At 41.4% G+C, this 24,029-nt stretch overlaps 1 protein-coding gene and 1 pseudogene across 1 annotated transcript in view; one reads left to right on the top strand and one right to left on the bottom strand.

The window, feature by feature from the left end:
• The window catches only part of LOC132510717 (receptor-binding cancer antigen expressed on SiSo cells-like), a 109,185-nt pseudogene that overhangs the window by 22,512 nt on the left and 62,644 nt on the right, over positions 1 to 24,029 (top strand).
• Positions 22,796 to 24,029, bottom strand: part of LOC132511455 (multidrug and toxin extrusion protein 2-like) — a 48,340-nt gene continuing 47,106 nt past the window's right edge. Inside the window, exons 16-17 of the mRNA XM_060134634.1 lie at positions 23,727 to 23,781; positions 22,796 to 23,466 (exon numbers count right to left, since the gene is read on the bottom strand). Coding sequence (XP_059990617.1) covers positions 23,237 to 23,466; positions 23,727 to 23,781 — 285 coding nt within the window. The 3' untranslated portion in view covers positions 22,796 to 23,236. The remainder of the gene's footprint in view (positions 23,467 to 23,726; positions 23,782 to 24,029) is intronic.

The following is a 24,029-nucleotide window of genomic DNA, read 5'->3' as shown; positions in this document are numbered from 1 at the left end:
AGTTCTATTTTTAGTTTTTTAAGGAACCTCCATACTGTTTTCCATAGTGGTTGTATCAATTTACATTCCCACCAACAGTGCAGGAGGATTCCAGTTCACCACACCATAGAATTCCATCATTTATTGTTTATATATATATTTTTTAAAAATTAATTTATTTATTATTTTTGGCTGTGTTGAGTCTTCGTTTCTGTGCGAGGGCTTTCTCTAGTTGCGGCGAGCGGGGGCCACTTTTAATCGCGGTGCGTGGGCCTCTCACTGTCGCGGCCTCTCTTGTTGTGGAGCACAGGCTCCAGACGTGCAGACTCAGTAGTTGTGGCTCACAGGCCTTGTTGCTCCATGGCATGTGGGATCTTCCCAGACCAGGGCTCGAACCTGTGTCCCCTGCATTGGCAGGCAGATTCTCAACCACTGCACCACCAGGGAAGCCCTATATTTTTTGATAATGGCCATTCTGACTGGAGTGAGGTGATACCTCATTGTAGTTTTGATTTGCATTTCTCTAATAATTAGTGATGTTGAACATCTTTTCATGTGCCTCTTGGCCATCTGTATGTCTTCCTGTAGGTCTTCCGCCCATTTTTTAACTGGATTGTTTGTTTTTTTTGATATTGAGCTCCATGAGCTGTTTGGATATTTTAGAGATTAATCCTTTGTTATTTCATTTGCAAATATTTTCACCCATTCTGAGGGTTGTCTTTTTGTATTGCTTATGGTTTCCTTTGCTGTGCAAAAGCTTTGAAGTTTAATTAAGTCCCATTTGTTTATTTTTGTTTTTATTTCCATTACTGTAGGAGGTGGGTCAAAAAAGATCTTGCTGTGGTTTATGTCAAAGAATGTTTTTCCTATGTTTTTCTCTAATAGTTTTATAGTGTTTGGTCTTACATTTAAGTCTTGAATCCATTTGGAGTTTATTTTTGTGTATGGTGTTAGGGAGTGTTCTAATTTCATTCTTTTACATGTAGCTGTCCAGTTTTCCCAGCACCACTTATTGAAGAGGCTGTCTTTTCTCCATTGTATGTTCTTGCCTCCTTTGTCATAGATTAGGTGCCCATATGTGTGTGGGTTTATCTCTGGGCATTGTATCTTGTACCATTGATCTACATTTCTGTTTTTGTGCCAGTACCATACTGCCTTGATTACTGTAGCTTTGTGGTATAGTTTGAAGTCAGAGCGCCTGATTCCTCCAACTCCATTTTTCTTTCTCAAGATTGCCTTGGCTATTTGGGATGTTTTGTGTTTCCATACGAATTGTAAAATTTTTTGTTCTAAATCTGTGAAGAATGCCATTGGTAGTTTGATAGGGATTGCATTGAATCTGTAGATTGCTTTGGGTAGTACAGTCATTTTCACAATATTGATTCTTCCAATCCAAGAACATGGTATATTTCTCCATCTGTTTATGTCATCTTTTATTTCTGTGATCAGTGTTTTATAGTTTTCTGAGTACAAGTCTTTCATCTCCTTAAGCAGGTTTATTCCTAGGTATTTTATTCTTTTTGTTGCAGTGGTAAATGGGAGTGTTTCCTTACTTTCTCCTTCTGATTTTTCATTGTTGGTGTATAGGAATGCCAGAGATTTCTCTGCATTAATTTTGTATCCTGCAACCTTAACAAATTCATTGATTAGTTCTAGTAGTGGCATCTTTAGGATTTTCTATATATAGTATCGTGTCATCAGCAAACAGTGACAGTTTTACTTCTTCTTTTCCAATTTGTATTCCTTTTTCTTCTCTGATTGCCGTGGCTAGGACTTCCAAAACTATGTTGAATAAGAGTGGCAAGAGTGGACATCCTTGTCTTGTTCCTGATCTTAGAGGAAATGCTTTCAGTTTTCCACCATTGAGTGTGATCCTTGCTGTGGGTTTGTCATATATGACCTTTATTATGTTGAGGTAGGTTCCCTCCATGCCCATTTTCTAGAGAGTTTTTATCATAAATGGGTGTTGAATTTTGTCAAAAGCTTTTTATGCATCTATTGAGATGATCATATGGTTTTAATTCCTTAATTTGTTAATGTGGTGTATCACATTGATTGATTTGCATATATTGAAGAATCCTTGCATCCCTGGGATAAGTCGCACTTGGTCATGGTGTATGATCCTTTTAATGTGCTGTTGGATTCTGTTTGCTAGTATTTCGTTCAGGATTTTTGCATCTATGTTCATCAGTGATATTGGTCTATAATTTTGTTTTTTTGTGATATCTTTTTCTGGTTTTGGTATCAGAGTGATGGTGGCTTCATAGAATGAGTTTGGGAGTGTTTCTCCCTCTGCAAGTTTTGGAAGAGTTTGAGAAGGACAGGTGTTAGCTCTTCTCTAAATGTTTGCTAGAATTCGCCTGTGAAGCCAGTGGTTCTGGACGTTTGTTTGTTGGAAGATTTTTAATTATGGTTTCAATTTCATTATTTGTGATAGGTCTGTTTATATTTTCTAGTTCTGACTGGTTCAGTCTTGGAAAATTGTACCTTTCCAAGAATGTGTCCATTTCTCCGTGGTTGTCCATTTTATTGCCGTATAGTTATTTGTAGTAGTCTCTTATAATCCTTTGTATTTCTGTAGTGTCAGTTGTGATTTCTCCTTTTGCATTTCTAAGTTTATTGATTTGCATCCTCTCCCTTTTTTTCTTGATGAGTCTGATTAAGGGTTTATCAATTTTGTTCATCTTCTCAAAGAACCAGCTTTTAGATTTATTGATCTTTGCTATTTTTTTTTAGTTTCTACTTCATTTATTTCTGTTCTGATCTTTATGATTTCTTTCCTTCTACTGACTTTGGGTTTTCTTTGTTCTTGTTTCTCTAGTTGTTTTAAGTGTAGGGTTAGATTGTTTATTTGAGATTTTTCTTGTTTCTTAACGTGAGATTGTATTGCTATAAACTTCCTGCTTAGAACTGTTTTTGCTGCGTCCCATAGGTTTTGGGTTGTCGTGTTTTCATTGTCATTTGTTTCTATGTATTTTTTTATTTCTTCTTTGATTTTTTCAGTGATCTCTTGGTTATTTAGTAGCACACTAAATAGCCTCCAGGTATTTGTGTTTTTTTAGTTTTTTTTCCTGTAATTGATTTCCAATTTCATAGCGTCGTGCTCAGAAAAGATATATGATACAATTTCAATTTTCTTAAATTTTCTGAGGCTTGATTTGTGACCCAAGATGTGATCTATCCTGGAGAATGTTCCATGTGCACTTGAGAAGAAAGTGTATTCTTCCACTTTCGGGTGGATTGTTCTATAAATATCAATTAGGTTCATCTGGTCTGTTGTGTCATTTAAAGCTTGTGTTTCCTTATTTATTTTTTGTTTGGATGATCTGTCCGTTGGTGTAAGTGGGGTGTTAAAAGTCCCCTACTTTTATTGTGTTACTGTCAATTTCTCCTTTCATGGCTGTTAGCACTTGCCTTATGTTTTGGGGTGCTCCTATGTTGGGTGCATAAACATTTGTAGTTGTTATATCTTCTTCTTGGATTGATCCTTTGATCATTATGTAGTGTTCCTCTTTATCTTTTGTAACATTCTTTATTTTAATGTCTATTTTTTCTGATATGAGTTTTGCTACTTCAGCTTTCTTTAGATTTCCATTTCCATGGAATATCTTTTTCCATCCCTTCACTTTCATTCTGTATGTGTCCCTAGGTCTGAAGTGAGTCTCTTGTAGACAGCATATATATGGGTCTTGTTTTTGTATCATTCAGCCAGTCTGTGTCTTTTAGTTGGGGCATTTAATCCATTTACATTCAAAGTTATTAATGGTATGTATGTTCCTATTACCATTTTCTTAATTGTTTTGGGTTTGTTTTTGTGGGTTTTTTTCTTCTCTTGTGTTTCCCGCTTAGAGAAGTTCCTTTAGCATTTGTTGTAAAGCTGGTTTGGTGGTGCTGAATTCTCTTAGCCTTTGCTTGTCTGAAAAGCTTTTGACTTCTCCATCGAATGTGAATGAGATCCTTGTTGGGTACAGTAATTTTGGTTGTAGGTTTTTCGCTTTCATCACTTTAAGTATGTCCTGCCATTCCCTTCTGGCCTGCAGAGTTTCCACTGAAAAATCAGCTGATAACCTTATGGGGATTCCTTTGTGTGTTATTTTTTGTTTTTCTCTTGCTGCTTTTAATATTTTTTCTTTGAATTTCATTTTTGTTAGTTTGATTAATAATATGTGTGTTGGTGTGTTTTTCCTAGGGTTTATCCTGTATGGGACTCTCTGTGCTTTCTGGACTTGAGTGACTATTTCCTTTCCCATGTTAGGGAAGTTTTCAACTATAATCTCTTCAGATATTTTCTCAGACCCTTTCTTTTTCTCTTCTTCTTCTGAGACCCCTATAATTCGAATGTTGGTGCGTTTAGTGTTGTCCCAGAGGCCTCTGAGATTGTCTTCAATTCTTTTCATTCTTTTTTCTTTATTCTCTTCCTCGGCAGGTATTTCCACCATTCTGTCTTCCAGCTCACTTATTCGTTCTTCTGCCTCATTCTGTTATTGATTCCTTCTAGTGTATTATTCATTTCAGTTATTGTGTTGCTCATCTCTGTTTGTTCTTTAGTTCTTCTAGATCTTTGTTAAGCATTTCTTGTGTTTTCTCAGTCTGTGCCTCCATTCAATTTCTGAGATTCTGGATCATCTTTCCTACCATTACTCTGAATTCTTTTTCAGGGAGATTGCCTATTTCCTCTTCATTTATTTGGTTTTGTAGGTTTTTACCTTGTTTCTTCATCTGTGACATACTTTTTTGCCATCTCATTTTTTTTTTTTTTTTTTTTAATGAGTGGAGTTGTTTTCCTGTCTTACTGATTGTTTGGCCTGAGATTTCCAACTCTGGGGTTTGTAGGCTAGCGGGTAGAGGTGGGTCCTGGTGCTGAGATGAGGAACTCCAGGAGACTTCATTCTGAAGAATATTCCCTGGGGTCTGAGGTTCTCTCTTAGTCCAGTGGTTCAGACTCGGAGCTCCTACCGCAGGAGCTTCTTTCGGCCTGACCCCAGGCTCGTGAAACAAGCTCCTGCAAGCCACCTGGGGCAGCAAAAAAACGACACACAATGACAAAGTAACACATAAAATTAGGAAACTAACAGATATGTTAGGGAGAATATAAAAGTAAAAATATAGATGAGTCCACAACCAGGAGGTACAACAGTACCACAATAGTAAAAAAAAGAGGAGAAGGGAAAAGAAGCGGGGGGAAGGCCTTGGCTACCAGTTCACCTTGGGGTTCCTCCTGTCTCCTTGTGGGTCAGAGTCCCCCACCAGCAGCTGGCAGGCACCCTAGTTGTGGGGAGACGCTAACCCTGCGTCTTCCCACACCACCATCTTGACGCCACCCAGAAAGAACACTTTAAATTCAATAATATGAAAACAACCCAATTAAAAAATGGTCAAAAGATCTGAATAGTTACCTTATCAAAGAGTATAGATGGCAAATAAGCATATGAAAAGATGCTCAACACCGTAAGTCGTCAGGGAATTGCAGATTAAATCAACAATGAGATACCACTGTATACCTATTAGAATCTAATCTACCTGTTAGATTTTACCTATGGCCAAAATCTGGAACGCTGACAACACCCAATGCCTGCAGAGATGTGGAACAACAGGAACGCTCATACATTGTTGGTAGGAGCCCAAAATGGTACAGCCACTTCGGGAGAGTTTGACAGTTTCTCACAAAGGTAAGCATAGGCTTACAGTATTGCCCAGTGTTCACGGTGCACTCATTAACCCACATGAGTTGAAAACTTACATTTACATATAAACCTTGGACACAAATGTTAATAGCAGCTTCATCATTTCTTTTTCTTTTTTTTCTTTTTGGCTGTGCTCAGTCCCAGCTGCAGCACGCAGGATCTTAGTTGCAGCATGTGGACTTCTTGGTTGTGGCATGCAGACTTCTAGTTGCAGCACACGAACTCTTAGTTGTGGCGTGCATGCAAGATCCAGTTCCCTGACCAGGGATTGAACCTGGCCCCCTGCATTGGGAGTGCAGAGTCTTACCCACTGGACCCCCAGGGAAGTCTCTAGCAACTTTATTCTTTTTTTAAAAAATTTATTTATTTTATTTTATTTATTTTTGGCTGCATTGGGTTTTCGTTGCTGCACATGGGCTTTCTCTAGCTGCAGCAAGTGGGGGCTACTCTTCATTGCGGTGCACAGGCTTCTCATTACAGTGTCTTCTCTTATGCAGAGCATGGGCTCTAGGCACACGGGCTCAGTAGCTGTGGATTGCGGGCTCTAGAGCGCAGGCTCAGTAGCTGTGGCTCACGGGCTTAGTTGCTCCACGGCATGTGGGGTCTTCCCGGACGAGGGCTCAAACCTGTGTCGCCTGCATTGGCAGGTGGATTCTTAACCACTGCGCTACCAGGGAAGCCCAGCAGCAGCTTTATCCTTCATTGCCCAAACTTGGAAGCAACCAGATGTGCTTCAATCAGCGACTAGATAATCAAACTGTACTACATCCATACAAAGGAATTTTACTCAGTGGTAAAAAGAAAAGAGCTCTCAAGCCGTGAAAAGACCTGGAGGATCCGTAAGTGAGAGCGGCCGGTCTGAAAAGGCTCCATACCCTGTGATTCCAGCTGTGTGACATGCTGGAGTTGGCAAAACCATAATAAGGATCGGTGGCTGCCAGGGGTTTGGGTGTGGGGAGAGAGTAGGCCATGAGCAAAAGGCACGTTTAGGGCAGTGACGCTAACTCTGTATGATACTGTCATGGTGGGTACATGAAATACATTTGTCAAAAGAACCCATCGAACTAGATGATACCAAGAGTCAACCCCAATGTAAACTATGGACTTTAGTTAATAATAATGTAGCAATGTTCCTTCATCAATTGTAACAAATTTATTCCTCTAATGCACAATGTTAATAATAGAATCTGTGCATGGGTCTGTGAGGGGCAGCATTTATGGGAACTATGTGCTTCGGTGAAATTTTTCTGTAAACCCAAAACTGCTTTAAAAATTGTCTTTTTAAAATGGGCAAAGGGTCTGCATTGGCATTCCTCCAAGGATAATATAAAAATGGACAATACAAAGTGGATAATATAAAAATGGACAGTAAGCACATGAGGATACTCAATATATTAGCCATTGACTCATACAAATGAAACAGCAGATACCACATACACTTGGTGGCAGTAATGACAAGTGTTGGCCTAGATTTGGAGAAATAGTGCAGCCACTGTGGAAAACAATTTCACAGTTCCTCAAAAAGTGAAGCATAGAGTTACTGCATGACCCGGCAGTTGTACTCCTGGGTATATACCCAAGAGAATCGAAAACGCATGTCCACACAGAAACTTCTACACGAATGTTCCCAGAAGCACTATTCAGAATAGCCAAAAACTCTTCAAGGAAATCTCTGTGAAATCACTAGGTGACCACGGTAATGGAGCAGAGACCCAGTGGCCATACACTATAAAGAATACTGTTCTAACAAAAATAAGTTTTAAAAAGTAAAAAAAAAAAAAAAAAAAGGAATCTTTATCAAGCAGTGGGAGTGGAAAGTATCTGACTCCAGAATTGCCAGATTGTAATAGTCAAAATTCCCAATTTTTAATATAAAATTACTAGGCATGCAAAAAATCAGACATGTATGGCCACTTCACAGTAATAAAAGATTAATAGACACTGTACCTGAAGAAGCCAGACAGTGAACTTTCCTGAGAAATACTTTGTCTTTTTTTTTTAATATTTATCTATTTATTTATTTAGTTGGTTGGTTGCACTGGGTCTTAGTTGTGCCTCCTTTAGTTGTGCCTCACAGGCTCCTTAGTTGCAGCACACAGCCTCCTTAGTTGTGGCATGCGACCTCTAAGTTGCAGCATGCATGTGGGATCTAGTTCCCTGGCCAGGGATTGAACCCGGGCCCCTAGCATTGGGAGCGTGGAGTCTTAAACCACTGCGCCACCAGGGAAGTCCCTAAATTAACAGTCTTAAAATGCTCAAAGAGCTAAAGGAAACCAAGAGCATGATGTCTCAACAAATAGAGAATTCCAACAAAGAAATAGGAAATATAGGAACCAAATAGAAATCCTAAATAATACTGTATCTGAAATGAAAATATTACTTGGTGGTTTTAGGAGCAAATTGGAATAGGTAGAAGAAAGAATCAATGAACTTCAAGATAGGACTCTGCTAACACCAGCTGTGTGTCTACAACTCAATTCAATTCAGTTCTGAACTCAGGTTAGGAGCATCAGATGCCACAAGCTGAAGGGCAGTTCCTCAGCAGACTGCCCTCCCTTCAGGTACCCGCCACAAGTGGGATGCCAGGATACCCACACTTCTGCCCAGCTGACTAGATATAAATTCGGCATTTCCCATAGCCTCCTCCATTCTGTACTTGGCTAGAGTGTGTCACAGAACACACTGAAAATGCTATACTTATGATTATGAATTTTATAAAAGAAACAACTGAGGAACACCGGATATAGTGAGTAAGGCAAGGTCTGGGGGCCAGAGATGATGCAGAGCTTCCAGGCCCTCTCCTCTCGGGGTCTGGGCCCATCACCCTCCCAGCATATCAAGTGTTCGTCAAGCAGGAAGCTCCCCTGGGTTTTACAGTCCAGAATTTTTATATGGAGTTTTATTATTGATACATAGATATGATTAATTACACCATTGGCCATGTGATTGAACTCACTCTCTAGCCTCTCTCGGGGAGATCAGGGAGGTGAGGCTGAAATTTCCAACCCTCTACACGTGTGGTTGGTTTTTTAGTGACCAGCCCCCATCCTGCAGCTATCTAAGGGCACCTGCATGTGTCACCTCATGCTACAAACACTCCTATCACTGAGGAAAGTCCAAGCGTTTTTAAAGCTCTGTGCCAGGAACTGAAGGTCAGAATCCAGATATACTCTTTATTATATCAGAATAGGTCACTTGAGATTATCCAGTATGAGGAGCAGAAAGGAAAAAAAGGATTGAACAAAAATAAGCAGAGCCTAAAGACCTATAAGACACCATCCAGTGTAGCAACATATTCATAATGGGAGTGCCAGAAGAGGATAAAAGGAGCAGGAGGGATATTTGAAGAAAGGTCAGAAACTTGCCCAAGTCGATGAAATACTTGGATCTACAAATCCAGTAACCTCAGTTAGCTCAAAGCAAGATAAATTCAAAGAGATCCACACTGAGACGTGTTACAACCAAGTTGTACAAAGACAAAGGCAACGGGAGAATTCTGAAAGCAGGAAAGAAGTGACTCATCATGCAGAAGGGAGTCCTCAGTAAGACTGACAGCCACTTTCCCGTCAAATACCGTGGAGGCCAGAAGATGGGGGGATGACAGATTTAAAGTTCTGAAAGAAAAAACTGTCAACCAGAAATCCTTTATTTGGCAGAACTATGCAGAGGACAGGAATATTAAAACACTCCCAGATAAACAAGAGCTGAGAAAATGTGTCACTAGTAGGCCTGCACTATAAGAAATGCAAAGGGGAGTCTTTTAGGTTGAAATGAAGGGGCCTTAGGTAATAATACAAAGCAATGTGAAGAAATGAAAATCACTGATAAAAGTAACTACATAGTCAAATATAAAAGCCAATATTATTATTATATTTGTCTCTCCCTATAAATATAAAATTATAATTATAGGGAATTCCCTGTCAGTCCAGTGGTTAGGACTCTGTGCTTCCTCTCCCAGGGGCCCTGGTTTGATCCCTGGTCAGGGAACTAAAATCCCACACGCCACACGGTGGAGCCCCAAAAAAAGGTTATAATTATAAACATAATAGGCACACAATATATAAATTGTGTGACAATTTATATATTGTGACAATAACATATATAATTTATATATATTTATATATTGTGACAATAACATATATAATTTATATATTGTGACAATAACATAAAGGAGGGACTCAGATCTGTTTAGGAGCAGAGTTTTTGTATATAGCCATATGTTGGACACACTGCAGGTTCAGTTCCTGACCACCACGATAAAGTAGGTTTCTTAACAAGTGAGTCTCACATGAGTTTTTTGGTTTCCCAGTGCATATAAAAGTTACGTTTACACTACTGTAGTCTAATTAAGTATGCTACAGCATTATGTCTAAATAAACTATGTACACCTTAATTTAAGAATACTTTATTGCTAAAAAATGCCAAAACAATTACAATAGTACCATCAAAGATCACTGGTCAGAGATCACCATAACAAATATAATAATTATAAAAAAGTTTGAAATATTGCAAGAATTACTAAAATGTGACGCAGAGACGCCAAGCGAGCAAATGCTGTTGGAACAATGGCGCTAGTAGGCTTGCTTGATGCAGGGTTGACACAAACCTTCAATTTGTAAAAAAACACAGTATCTGCAAAGCACAGTAAAATGAGATAAAAACTAAATTGGGGGCTTCCCTGGTGTCACAGTGGTTAAGAATCCGCCTGCCAATGCAGGGCACACGGGTTCGAGCCCTGGTCCGGGAAGATCCCACATGCTGCAGAGCAACTAAGCCCTTGCGCCACAACTACTGAGCCTGTGCTCTAGAGCCCGTGAGCCACAACTACTGAGCCCGTGTGCCACAACTACTGAAGCTCATGTGCCTAGAGCCCATGCTCCACAACAAAAGAAGCCACCACAAAGAGAAGACTACAAGGAAGAGTAGCCCCCGCTCACCGCAACTAGAGAAAGCCCACGCGCAGCAATGACCCCATGCAGCCAAAAGTAAAATTAATTAATTTTAAAAAACTAAGTTGGTATTAATTCAAACTAGATTGTTATAAATTTAATGTGCTAATTGTAAGCCCCAGTGTAGCCACTAAGAAAAAACTAAAAAATCTACAGAAAAAGAAAATGAAGAGGGAATCAAACAGTATATGAAGAAAAAATTCGTTCAACACAAAAGAAGGCAGTAATGGATGAACTGAGGGACAAGAAAGACAAACGGCATATGGGAAACAAATAGTAAAATAACAGAAGTCCTTTATTATCAGTAATTAGTTTACATGTAAATGGATTAAACTCTCCAATTAAAAGGCAGCGATTGGCAGAATGGATAAAGAAACATGATCCAACTATATGCAGCCTATAGGAGACTCTAGGTACAAAGACAAATAGGTTGAAACTGAAAGGATGGAAAAAGATATTCCGTGCAAATTGCAACCAAAAGAGAACTGGAGTGGCTACACTAGCATCAGACAAAACAGACTTTAGGTCACACTGGTACAGGAGTCACTGAGGACACTATATGTTGATAAAGGTCAATCCGTCAGGGGGTAAAACAACTGTAAACATATACTCACCCAGCAACAGAGCCTGATCAAAATTAGCATCACTGGAGAAAGAAATAAACAGTTCTACAATAATACTTGGGGACTGCAGTACCCCACTTTCTATAATGGATGGGACAGCTAAACAGAAGGTCAGTAAGGAAATAGAAGATTTGAACAACACTCTAAAGCTGACAGACACATCAGTCCTTCACCCAACAATGGCAGAGTATATACACTCTTCTCAAGTTCACATAGAATATTCTCCTGGATAGACCATAAGTTAGGCCTTAAAACAATTATTTTTTTATTTTTATTTTATTTATTTATCTTTGGCTATGCTGGGTCCTCGTTGCTGTGCGTGGGCTTTCTCTAGTTGTGGTGAGTGGAGGCTACTCTTCGTTGCGGTGCACAGGCTTCCCATCGCGGTGGCTTCTCTTGTTGTGGAGCACAGGCTCTAGGTGCTCAGGCTTCAGTAGTTGTGGTGCACAGGCTTAGTTGCTCCGTGGCCTGTGGGATCTTCCTGGACCAGGGCTCGAACCCGTGGCAGGCAGATTCTTAACCACTGTGTCACCAGGGAAGCCCCAAACAATTCTTAGTTAAATAGATTGAAATCATACAAAGTATCTTCCCTGACAACAATGAAATGAACCTAGAAATCAGTAACAGAAGGAAAACTTGAAAATTCAAAAATATGTGGAAATTAAACAACACAGCCTTAAACAACCAATGATCCAAAGAGTAGACACCAGGGAAATTAGAAAATAGTTTGAGACAAATTAAACAACACACCAGGACTTACGGCTTGAAAGCCATGAAAGCAGTTCTCAGAGAGATCTTTATAGCTGTAAATATCTTTATTAAAAAGACGAAATATCTTAAATCAACAGCTTAACTTTACACCTCAAGGAACTAGAAAAGGAAAAGCAAACTAAATTCAAAGCCAACAGAAGGAAGGAAATGATAAAGGCTAGAGCCAAGATAGACAAATAGAGAACAGAAAAACTAGAATCAACAAAACCAAAAGTTGTTTCTTTGAAAAGATAAGAAAATTGGCAAACCTTTATCTAGACTGAATATGAAAAAAAAGAGAAAATACACAAATTAATAAAATCAGATATGAAAGTAGGGACATTGCTATTGACCTTATAGAAATAAAAAGGATTGTAAAAGAATACTATGAATAATTATACACCAACAAATTAGATAGCCTAGGTAAAATGGAAGAATTCCTAGAACAGATCAACTACCAAAACTAACTCAAGAAGAAATAGAAAATCTGAAAGGACTTATAACAATTAAAGAGGTTGAATCAGTAATAAAACAAACCTCCCATTAAAAAAAAGAAAAAAAAAAAAAGGACCAGATTGTTTCGCTGGTGAATTCTGCCGAACATTTAAAGAAGAATTAACAGCAGTCGTTCTCAAAGTCTTTGAAAAGAATGGAAGAGGATGGCATCCTTCCTAACTAATTCTATGAAGTCAGCATATCACCGTGATATCAAAACCAGACAAAGACATCACAAGAAAACTAGACACCAATATTCCTTACGAATATTGATGCAAAAGTCCTCAACAGAATACTAGCCAACTAAATCCAGTAGCAAGTTGAAAGCATATACACCATTTACCAAGTGAGATTTATCTCAGAAATGCAACATACAAAAATTAATTGATACAATATATCACATTAGGGACTTCCCTGGTGGTCCAGAGGCTAAGACTCCACGCTTCCATTGCAGGGGGCGTGGGTTTGATCTCTGGTCGGGGAACTAAGATCCCACATGCTATACAGTGCGGCCAAAAAAAATTAAATTAAAATTTTTTTTAAAAAATCAAAAAAGAGGGGGCTTCCCTGGTGGTGCAGTGGTTGAGAGTCCGCCTGCCGATGCAGGGGACACGGGTTCGTGCCCCGGTCCGGGAAGATCCCACATGCCGCGGAGCGGCTGGGCCCGTGAGCCAAGGCCGCTGAGCCTGCGCGTCCGGAGCCTGTGCTCCGCAGCGGGAGAGGCCACAACAGTGAGAGGCCTACGTAATGCAAAAAAAAAAAAAAAAAAAACAACTTGGAAGGCTCAGGAAGTGCCTGGAAACCCAACCTTGAAATGACCTTTCCAATGTTGTTGGCTTGCAGATTAAGAACCACTAAGTAAAGGGAGGGGCTCTCAGGGTCTCTGGGATAAAGAAAAAAATACACACACACACACACACCTGCATTAATAGAACGAAGAGGAAAAAAACCATACAATCATCTTCACTGATGCAGAAAATGCACTTGACAAAATTCAACACCTTTTTATGATAAAACACTCAAAAAACTAGGAGTAAAAGGGAACTTGTGATATGTCTCACACCCTCGGGGAATCTCCTCTTTGCTCTTCTATAAAACTAGTGTTCACAGACACCCATGTAAGCTCTGGGGGGTGTGGATGTGCGTTTTGCCTGTTCTGCCCCAGGGACACCAGACCTCAAACATTTGTCCATTTTAAAAATACGTTTTTAGTAACGAATGACCAAAATAATAATTGCTAACATTTATTTTTGCTTTGTAGTAAGCATTTTGCTAAACAGCTTTTCATGATCATCTCATGTATAGTCCCTGTAATTCTATGAGGTAGGGAATATATTGTCCACATTTTACAGTCGAGCAAATGGAGAAAAGTAAGGAACTCGTTTAAAGACACAGAGTTAAGATGGGGTCAGTATTTTGAATGTTATTCTGAGTGCAAGTACCTAATTCTGGATAAATCTTGTTTACTTACTGACTGTACTGAGATAAAGAAAATTGGGTGAAAAGAAGCTAACATTTCAGGTAATTCTACATAGGCTATGAAGTTTAGAATATTGACATTTATAATTCTGGAACACTTGCTAAGACTCATCGAGACAGCAAAATTTTCAGTAATTTTTCGAAAATCCATTTCTGGCTCTCTGAAATCCAATCAGCAGCCACCTGCTTGCTGAGAGCACGCTTCTGCCCGAGCGGCAGAATTCAGTGTTTTCCTTGCGGCTTGACCTTAGAAATGTACTGTGTCAGTCAGGGTTCAGCCAGGGAGCAGAAGCGGTAGCAGGTGTGTGCGGACCGCGTCAGATCCATTTACCCCAGGGGCCACTGGAGCCGCAGGCCTACGGGGCAGCTGTCAGGGAGGAGGTGGAAGGCGGGCTGGGAGGGATGGGAGCGCCTGCTGGCTTCTGCTGCCTTTGACCTTGGGGACCGGGAACTGAGCACACAGGCCTGGCTCCAGAGTCAGGGGCCCCGGGGGAGGAACCAAGGAAAGGTAGGGCAGCTGCTTCTCCTGCCGAGGGGAGACCAGCATCAATACACGTGTCTTCCCGGGCGTTTTGCCTGCTTCCTGCCAGGCCTTATTAATAGGTATTTAGATTTTCCGTAGGTGTGTTTGTTTTTGCTATTTTGAATGTGATCTTTAACCAAGTTCTCATTGGTAATTGATGACATATAGGAAAGCTGTTGGTTTGAAAGTTGATCTTGTCTCTTACAGGTTTTCTGAAGCCTCTGATTTGCTCCAGTAATTTCTGAGCTTCTCTGTATTTTCTGGGTAGGTGATCTTGTCAGGCGTAAATCATGGGGCTCTTGTCTGTCTCCTTCAGCGTGTGCACCTCCACGTCCTACCTGTGTGACTGCACCGGGCAGGCTGCAGAGCCCGAGTGCTGGCAGCTCCTGCCAATTTCCAGTCCCCTGAGCTCCGCTCCGCTCCGTTCCCAGGTGCCGGCACTTAGCCCGCCAGCTCCTCGGGTGGAGTGTGTGCTCTGTTGAGAAAGTTGTGGCAGCTGCCAGCAACTCCGTATCCTGAGGAAGGAGAGGGGCCTGGTCGCGCCAGCTCCTCCGGATGGAACGTACATCCCTTATCCTGAGGGTGGCCCAGAGACCTCTGCTGTTTGCATTTCACCTGGCTTGGTGATCCTCTGGCGTTTGGTTGGAAACTGCTGTTTATAGTAACCTTCTACTTGTAATCTGGGCTCTGGCTTCTCCTACTTTAGTTTGCTGTCAATCTGACTCCATCAGCTAGCTTTTCATCAGCTAGGAATTCCTCAAAATGTCTAGTCCACTAATGGTATTTGAAGCAAGGGGAAGAGTGATATAGGTGTTTAGTCTGCACTTTGATCTAATTTTTAAACCTACCTTTAAATTGTTAACGCTTCTTCATTTTAGTTGTGTTTGTTTGTTTTAAATATTTATTTAGGCTGCGCCGGCTCTTAGTTGTGTCGTGCGGGATCTTTAGTTGCGGCACACATGTGGGATCTAGTTCCCTAATCAGGGATCGAACCCAGGCCCCCTGCATTGGGAGCACAGAGTCTTAGCCATTGGACCGCCAAGGGAGCCCCTGTTTTTTGAAAACAGCATATAATTACTGCTTCTTGAACCATATCTGAGACATAAGAGGAGGCGAAATCTCCCGCCCTTTTCCACTTCTGTCTCCTCACCCAAAGGAACAGTCATTCATCTGAAGCAGGTTGGATTCCAGGACCCTGGTGAAGCCATATGTATTAGTGGATAAGCCCCTGTATACGGACATTTCCCTCACATAAAGAGCTTCTAAAAATCAAGAAAAAAATGACCAACAGCCTAATAGAAAAAAACGGGCAAAGCATGTGGAAAATATGTAGAATGTTTATGAATCAGTCCTACGACCCATTACTTCCTTCCCTTTCCTGGACCAACCCACCTCACACTTTCTTTTTTCTTCTTGGTGTTGTCACCTATAAATGTTTCCATAAACAACCTATTTTGTATTTTGGTTTTTCATGTTCATTCCTCTTTTCTGAACGGAGCCATTCTTACATATGCCTTCGTTCCTTGTTTCTTTAACTTAGGTTTACGTTTGTGAAATTCACCCACATCAGTGCATGGATCTGTAATTCATTCATGTTCCCTTTTGTGTAGGATCCCATTGAATGCAGACACCACACTTATCTATTCTACCTTAGACAAGCTTTTGCGTGGTTTCTATTTGGGGCTATTACAGTGCTGCAGTGAATATTCCTCTACAGGTACCAACACACACATGTGAACAGTTTTCTCTAGAGCACACCTAGTAATGGAATTAATCATAGGCTTTATTTATTTATCTTCAATTTTACTAGATAATACAAACTGTCTTCCAAAGTGATTGTACATGGGACTTCCCTGGTGGTCCAGTGGTTAAGACTCCACGCTTCTAATGCAGGGGGCGCAGGTTCGGTCCCTGATGGGAGAACTAGGATATCACATGCCACGTGGCGTGGCAAAAAAAAATTTTTTTAATTTTTTCTGTAATTGATTTTAATTATTTATTTTTGGCTGCGTTGGGTCTTTGTTGCTGTGCGCCGTCTCTCTCTAGTTGTGGCGAGCGGGGGCTACTCTTCATCGCGGTGCACAGGCTTCTTATGGCGGTGGCTCCTCTTATTGCGGAGCACGGGCTCTAGGTGTGCGGGCTCAGTAGTTGTGTCTCATGGGCTCTAGAGCGCAGGCTCAGTAGCTGTGGCGCACGGGCTTAGTTGCTCCGAGGCACGTGGGATCTTCCCGGACCAGGGCTTGAACCTGTGTCCCCTGCATTGGCAGGTGGATTCTTAACCACTGTGCCACCAGGGAAGCCCTAAAAAAATTTTTTTTAATTTTTTTAAAAACCAGAGTGGTTCTACAAGTACTTCACATCCTTGATGACACTTGATATGGCCTTTGTTTTGAGTAGTTTACAATGTCGTGTTAGTTTCAGACGTACAGCCAAGTGTTTCAGTTTTTTTTATATATATATATATATACACATTATAACTGATAATTTTCATTATAGGTCATTACAATATATTGAGTAGTTTCCTGTGCTATACAGTAGGTCCTTGTTGATTTATCTACTTTATATATAGTGTGTATCTGTTAATCCCAAATTTGCAATTTATCCCTGCCCCCTTTTCCCCTTCGGTAACCGTTTGTTTTCTGTGAGTCTATTTGTTCTGTAAATAAGTTCATTTGTATCATTTTTTTTCGATTCCACATGAGTGATGTCACATGGTATTTGTTTTTCTAACTTCACTTAGTATGATAACCTCTAGGTCCATCCATGTTGCTGCAAATGGCATTATTCCATTCTTTTTTATGGCTAATACTCCATTGTATATATGTACCACATCCTCTTTATCCATTCATCTGTCGATGGACATTTAGGTTGCTTCCATGTCTTGGCTATTGTGAATAGTGCCATTATGAACATTGGGGTGCATGTGTCTTTTCAAATTAGAGTTTTTGTTTTTTCCGGATATATGCCCAGGAGTGGGATTGCTGGATCATACGGAACTCTTGATATGGCTTTAATTTTTAATGTTTGGGAATCTGGTGGCTGCCTAATTGTTTGCTTGTCCTGATTGTAAAAGTAATGCATAATTTTTTTTCCAGTAAATACAGAGAAGTATAGAGAAGTAAAAACTATCTGTAATACCATCACTCAGAAGTATCCTCTGTAATGTGCTGTATACTTTCAGACTTTTTTCTTATATGTACTCACGGTTTGGTTCCCAAACTCTGGGCCAAGGTGCTATGGGGATAGCAGTGAATCCACAGGCACATTTCAGAGTATTTTAAAATTTCAAGGGAAACAGAATGAGGCTTAATGCCTGTTATACACCACGCAAGCTATATCACCTGAAGGCATTTCACAGCTCTAACATTAGAACGCATGTATTTTTTTAATGATGTCGTCATATCTTTGCAAAACCTATCTCAGCAGTTGCTGTGATAAAAAGTTGTGTGAAAGAGTGTGAAAAACGCAGTGAGGGTGGCAGCGTCCAACCTGACCTCAGGGCCTGAGCAGTTGTTCAGTGCCCAGCAGGTGCAGGCGTCCACTTAAGAATGAGACAAAAAAGACTATTATTTTTTTCCATTTATGTGTATTATTTTTAAAATAGCTACTAAGTTGTTAGGCTATGAGTAACTATCAACTTAACTAATTAATGAATACGTATGTCTTTTGGCCACAGGGTGCCGTGAAAAACATACTGCTAAGGCACTAACGGTGCCACTGACCAGGGAAGTTTGGGAACCTCTCTGTCACACACTTTCAAAAAAACGAATCTGAGATCACACTGTGACAGTCTGGCTTTCAGAATGTCCAGGGACCTTCTCCAGGCTGTGGGCCCCTGCTGGGGGTCAGCGGAGGTGGAGGTGTCTGGTGGGGTCCTTGTCTCCACTGCCCTGAAAAGTTCTTGAATATTTCATGGCCTTAGTGCGTGAAGGGCCCACTTCTTTGTAAAGAAATAACTTACTGTTGTTTTGTAAAAATGACATTAGTCATCAGTTTTAAAAATTTAAGTAATACGGAATTATACAAAGCAAAGAGGAAAAAAATAATTCCAGATTCCTCCTCTCAGAGATAACACTACTTGTGACATTTGGTGGATGTCACTCCAGATCTCTCTCATACGTACATACACGTGAGGATAGAAAGTAAATAAGCTGATAGCAATGGGATTATCTGTAGTACTATTTTTAAATGCAATTAAATTTACTCTTAAATTCAATGAAAGACTAAAGTGAAACTGAACTGCTGAATTTCAAGTGAGGTTTCATAATGAGACAGTATTTAATTTAAATATCTTAGTGTAAAAAAGAGTTATTTAAAAAAAGAAGTTGAAGGGGTTTCCCTGGTGGCGCAGTGGTTGAGAGTCCGCCTGCCGGTGCAGGGGACACGGGTTCGTGCCCCGGTCCGGGAGGATCCCACATGCCGCGGAGCGGCTGGGCCTGTGCTCCGCAGCGGGAGAGGCCGCAGCAGTGAGAACCCAGTGTACCGGGGCGGGGGGGGGCGGGGGGGGAAGAAGTTAAAGCTTGTTTAGACCCCACCTTTCAACCTTCCATAGGATTTACTGATATGAAAACATAATTTATGCTTTCTCCCACCTCTGCATTCCCTGCCTCCTGATTTTTTAAAAAACATTATCTTTACATTTACCTTCTGTTCTGTGCTCACAACTCACATTGTTCTTGAGCCTTACTTCCTTATTTCCATATTGCCGGTCCTTCTACCAGAGTCCAATTCCTGAATTACTTTGATTGCAAGCAGTTTTTTTTTTTTAATAGCCAGGGGTGCTGTATCTGCTGAGGTGTTACATGCTTGAGGATATTTATGTGTTTGTTGGCTTTATTGAGCATCTGAGGGACAGTTGGTCCTGGGTCACATTTTTCTTGCTTCAGAACTTTATAGACATTGCTGTAGTGTCCGCCAGAAATTAATGCAGCTATGCAGAAGAAATTGCGAAGCCACCTGATTTTTCTTCCTGCTTTGTAGGTGACTCGCTCTTTCTTTCTAAAGATCTAGACATTACTTGTCATCCGAGAACAGAACTGTCATCAGGCTCTTAGTATTGATTTTTGTTCGTTTTTTAGGCACAGAGTACCCATTAAAGTGTCAGACTTCATGCTGTTACTTGTTTGAATACTTCTTCTGTTCCTTTTTCCAAGAACAGCAGTACATATCGATATATTAGCATTAATTTTTCTGCCTTTCATCCTTTCTATTGTACTACTATATAGCATAAAAGTTGTCATTTTCATGTAGATTTCATTGGCATTAAGTACATTCACTGTTGTTCAGTTGTCACCACTGTCCATTTCCAGATCCTTTTCATCATCCCAAACAGAAACCCTGTACCCATTAAATAATAACTCCCCATTTCCCCCCCAATCCCTGGTACCTTTTATTCTTTCTGTCTCTTTGAATTTCCCTACTCCAGGTACCTCATGTAAGTGGAATCCTACAATTTTTGTCCTCTTGTATCTGGCTTATTTCACTTAGCATAATGTTCTCAAGATTCATCCCTGTGGTAGCATGTGTCAGAATTTCATTCTTTTTATAGCTCAGTAATATTCCTTTGTATACATATAAATCCATACATTTGTGATGGACACTTGGGTTGTTTCCATCACCTATCATGAGTAATGCTGTGACGAACACTGGTGTACAAGCATCTGTTTGAGTCCCTGCTTTTAATTCCTTTGGGTATAACCTAGTAGTGGAATTGCTGGATAGTACAGTATTTCTATGTTTAAGTTTTTGAGGAAGCGCCAAACTATTTTTCACAGTAGCTTGCACCACTTTACATTCTCACCAGCAATGCACAAGGGCTCCAGCTTTCTCCGCACCCTTACCAACACTTACTTAAATTTTTTTACTGTGTGATTACAGGCATCATAATAGGTGTGAAGTGCTATCATTGTGGTTTTAATGTGCATTTTCTAAATGGCTAATGATGTGCAGCATCTATTCTTGTGCTTATTGGCTATTTGTGGCTGGCCTGGGGACCCCACTCGCGGCTGGCATCTGAAGGGCAGTCTTTTTGGAGATGCAGTTCTTTAACTTGTGGGACCTGATGTCGACTCCAGTTAGTTAGTGGCAGACTTGACCTAAGTTGTAAACGCCCAGTTGGTGTCAGATCAGTCCTTCCTTCAACTTCCCCGGCTTTCTTCTGCCTGCCCCAATCTGCCGCAGAACCCCTGCAGTGACATTTTCACTTCGGGTTTCGTGTTATTCAGCTCCAGGATTTCTGTTTGGTTCCTGTACTTTATCTCTGTGTTGAGATCGTGCTCCTAGTTTGTAGAAGTTTCTGTGTGGACATGTTTTCAGTTCTTTGGGTATATACCCAGGAGTACAGCTGCTGAGTCAGGTGGTAACCCTGTGTTTCACTTTTTCTGGAACTGTGAAATTGTGTGGCAGCACCATCTGACATTCCTCCCGGTAATGTATGAGGGTTGCAGATTCTCCGCATCTACGCCAGTGCTTGTATCTGTGTTTATTACAGCCACTTAGCGCATGTGCAGTGGTATCTCCTTGGAGTTTTCCTTTGCATTTGTCTAATGGCTAAGATGTTAAGCATCTTTCCATGTGTGTATTGGCAATTTGTACATCATCTTTGGAGAAATGTCAATGCAGATCGTGTGCCCATTTTAAAAACAGACTATTTTGTAGAGAAGTTTCAGGTTTAGGGTTTAATGCTAATAACGTGACTCATGGTGGGGGGCACCTACGTAGCTTCAGGAGGGCGGCTGGTCATCAGAAAGACCACCTGAGCACCATCACCCCTGTACTTGACCCTGTGCATCTCTTCCATGTGGCGCTTCCTAGTTGTATCCTTTATAACAAACAAGTAATCCTATGGGAAGTGTTTTCCTGAGTCCCTGGTAAGCTGTTCTAGCAAACTACTGAACAAGGAGAGGGTCACAAGAACCCCAGTTTATAGACTGTCAGTCAAAAGTATGGGTGGCAGTCTCATGGGACTGAGCCCTTAACCCATGGGGTCTGACACATGGTTAGTGTCACAGTTGAACGGAATCACTGCACATCCTGCTGGTGTTGGAAGATTTGGAGCATTGGTTGTTGGCGTGAAAAGCCCCCCCGTTTGGTGGCAGAAGAGAAATGACTCATGCTGCTCTTTTTTTTTGAGGACAGGGTGATGACTTCCAAGCTCCTTAACAAGTCACACTGGAAAGAGTCTTAATTTTTTTTCTGACAGTGTGGCAGTGGATTTTTAGATATGACAACAAAAATGAAAGCAACAGAAAAGATAGATAAATTGGGCTTCATCAAAATTAAAAACTCTTTGTTCATAGAGCAGACACTATTGAGAAAGTGAAAAGATGGGCTACAGAATTGGGGGTGGAAAATACTGCAAACCACCCATCTGATAAGGACCCAGCATCCAGAGTGTATTACAAACCCTTGCAACAAACAACTCAATGTAAACGTGGGCACATTTCTCCAAAAAAGATACACACATGGCCAGTAAACCTATGCAATGATGATGTCATTAGTAATGTGCATTAGAACTGCAAACTAAAATGACAGTGAGACACTTCACACCAAGATGGTATAATAATTTTAAAAAAACCAAAAATCACTAAATGTACTAAATGCTACTGAATTATACACTTTAAAAGGTTAATTTTATATGAATTTCACCTCAAAACTTTCCTGGGTGTTTTATCCCACAGCATCCTATTCTGTAGCATGGTGACAATATTTGGTGCTCTCCCTGAACCTTGCAGCCGCTGTCTCCTCTGGTCTGTACCAGCTCTGCCCGCTTGCCTCCCCAGGGCAGGGGCGGGGGGAGGTGGCCCAGGGGAACACTGCTCTCCAGGTCATCGAGTGGGCTTTGTGTTGGGGAAGCCCAATGTCAGTCATTCCTTTCAGGATTTCCTATTTGGGTTGGTCCAGTTCCCTATAAAAGGCTCTGAAACTCTCCATCGAGAGGTGCAGCCACACCTGCTGGCATCTGGGGGCTGAGCTGCAGGAGAGAACAGATTTCTTTTTTAATTAATACAAAAGTTTAACGAAAATTTAAAAGGCAGTAAGCTACAAGTTATCATATAGGTAGAAACAGTACGAGCTCGCATTTTAAAGTGTTTATTTTATAAAAGCTTACACGGGGGCTTCCCTGGTGGCGCAGTGGTTGAGAGTCCACCTGCCGATGCAGGGGACGCAGGTTCGTGCCCCGGTCTGGGAGGATCCCACATGCTGCGGAGCGGCTGGGCCCGTGAGCCATGGCCGCTGAGCCTGCGCGTCTGGAGCCTGTGCTCCGCAACGGGAGAGGCCACAACAGTGAGAGGCCCGCGTACCGCAAAAAAAAAAAAAGCTTACATGGCACTACCTGGGACTGGACTAGACGGCACTTTGTACAAACTCACCAACAAGACTGAACACGTAACAGAGAAACAAAAAGACAACGTGACCAGCAGTTAATGTTAGAGGACCTGCTTTCCTGGAAGACAAAAGATATTGACAGCATAAAGAACACTTCAAGCCGGGAAAACCAAATTTACAGATTTAAAAACCATGATAGAGTTAACGGTTGGGAGAAAAGTTCACTTAAAATTATAACTCTTTTCTTAATCTTCAGTAAGCAGTAAGATCGTGCAAACTCTCAGAATAACTAAGCACACATCACTGGTATCCTCTCCACACTTAGTTGAGAGCGAAACCACTGTCCCGGTGACCAGGGTCACTTCCCATGCTTCCTGTGTGGCATGTCGTTGTCACTGCTAGTTTGTGGGCTGGGGTGATTCCGTTTCAGCCACGGTCAGTGAAAACTCTTATTAAAATTCCTGCTACCAGGACAGCAAAAGCTAAAACTACAGCCGCCCCGCGATACAGAATCAGCTGGGCCCCCGTCAAGACCTCCCCGATGGTGGCCACCCCACACGAGCTGCTCTCCACCAGCTGCATGGTCTGGCTCTCAGGTCGGATGACGTCAGGTAGGATCACCCCATCGGCTACCTCTTTGTCTGGGATGGACAGATCTGTTTGCAGAGAACAGTGAGATATTTCCTTACGTGCTAGTCTGAGTAAAGGGCATTCCTGAAGGTGACATGAGCCTGCGTTGTAAATGGTTTGTTACATGTGGGGTTATTAAGCACGTTCCAGAGGGGAACACAGAGTTGGCCTCCCAGTTAGAGGCAGAGACGAGCTGCACTGCGCGAGGGAGCAGAAGCTCATGCACCGAGTTCCGGGCGTGAGAACCAGAAATCAGGACCCTGGGGAACGGACCCCATAAACTTACCTGTCGCGGTGGGCACGGCGTCTTTCGTCCCTCTCAGCCCGGCTCGAACCTGTGCCTGAACAAAGCATCACAGAGGTAAAGCAGGTGCAGTCAGGTGAGGCCAGTCACTGCTGTTAAACTGCGGTTAAGCTCCCTCGGAAACTACGCTACAGGTGACAGCATCGTGCGCGGTCTTGCTTGGTCCTGAAAAAGCCAGCGACAGTAGAACGCCACACTGGAAACCATATTCTTCACCCCAATATCACCTCACAAACATGGCATAAAAAGCCACTTGTTGTCATAATTGCAAACTTAACATGATTT

Source organism: Lagenorhynchus albirostris, chromosome 20 (assembly GCF_949774975.1).
Source record: "Lagenorhynchus albirostris chromosome 20, mLagAlb1.1, whole genome shotgun sequence".
Classification (NCBI taxonomy): domain Eukaryota; kingdom Metazoa; phylum Chordata; class Mammalia; order Artiodactyla; family Delphinidae; genus Lagenorhynchus; species Lagenorhynchus albirostris.
The sequence above is the reverse complement of the archived record's forward strand: the minus strand, read 5'-3'. Positions and strand labels throughout refer to the sequence as shown.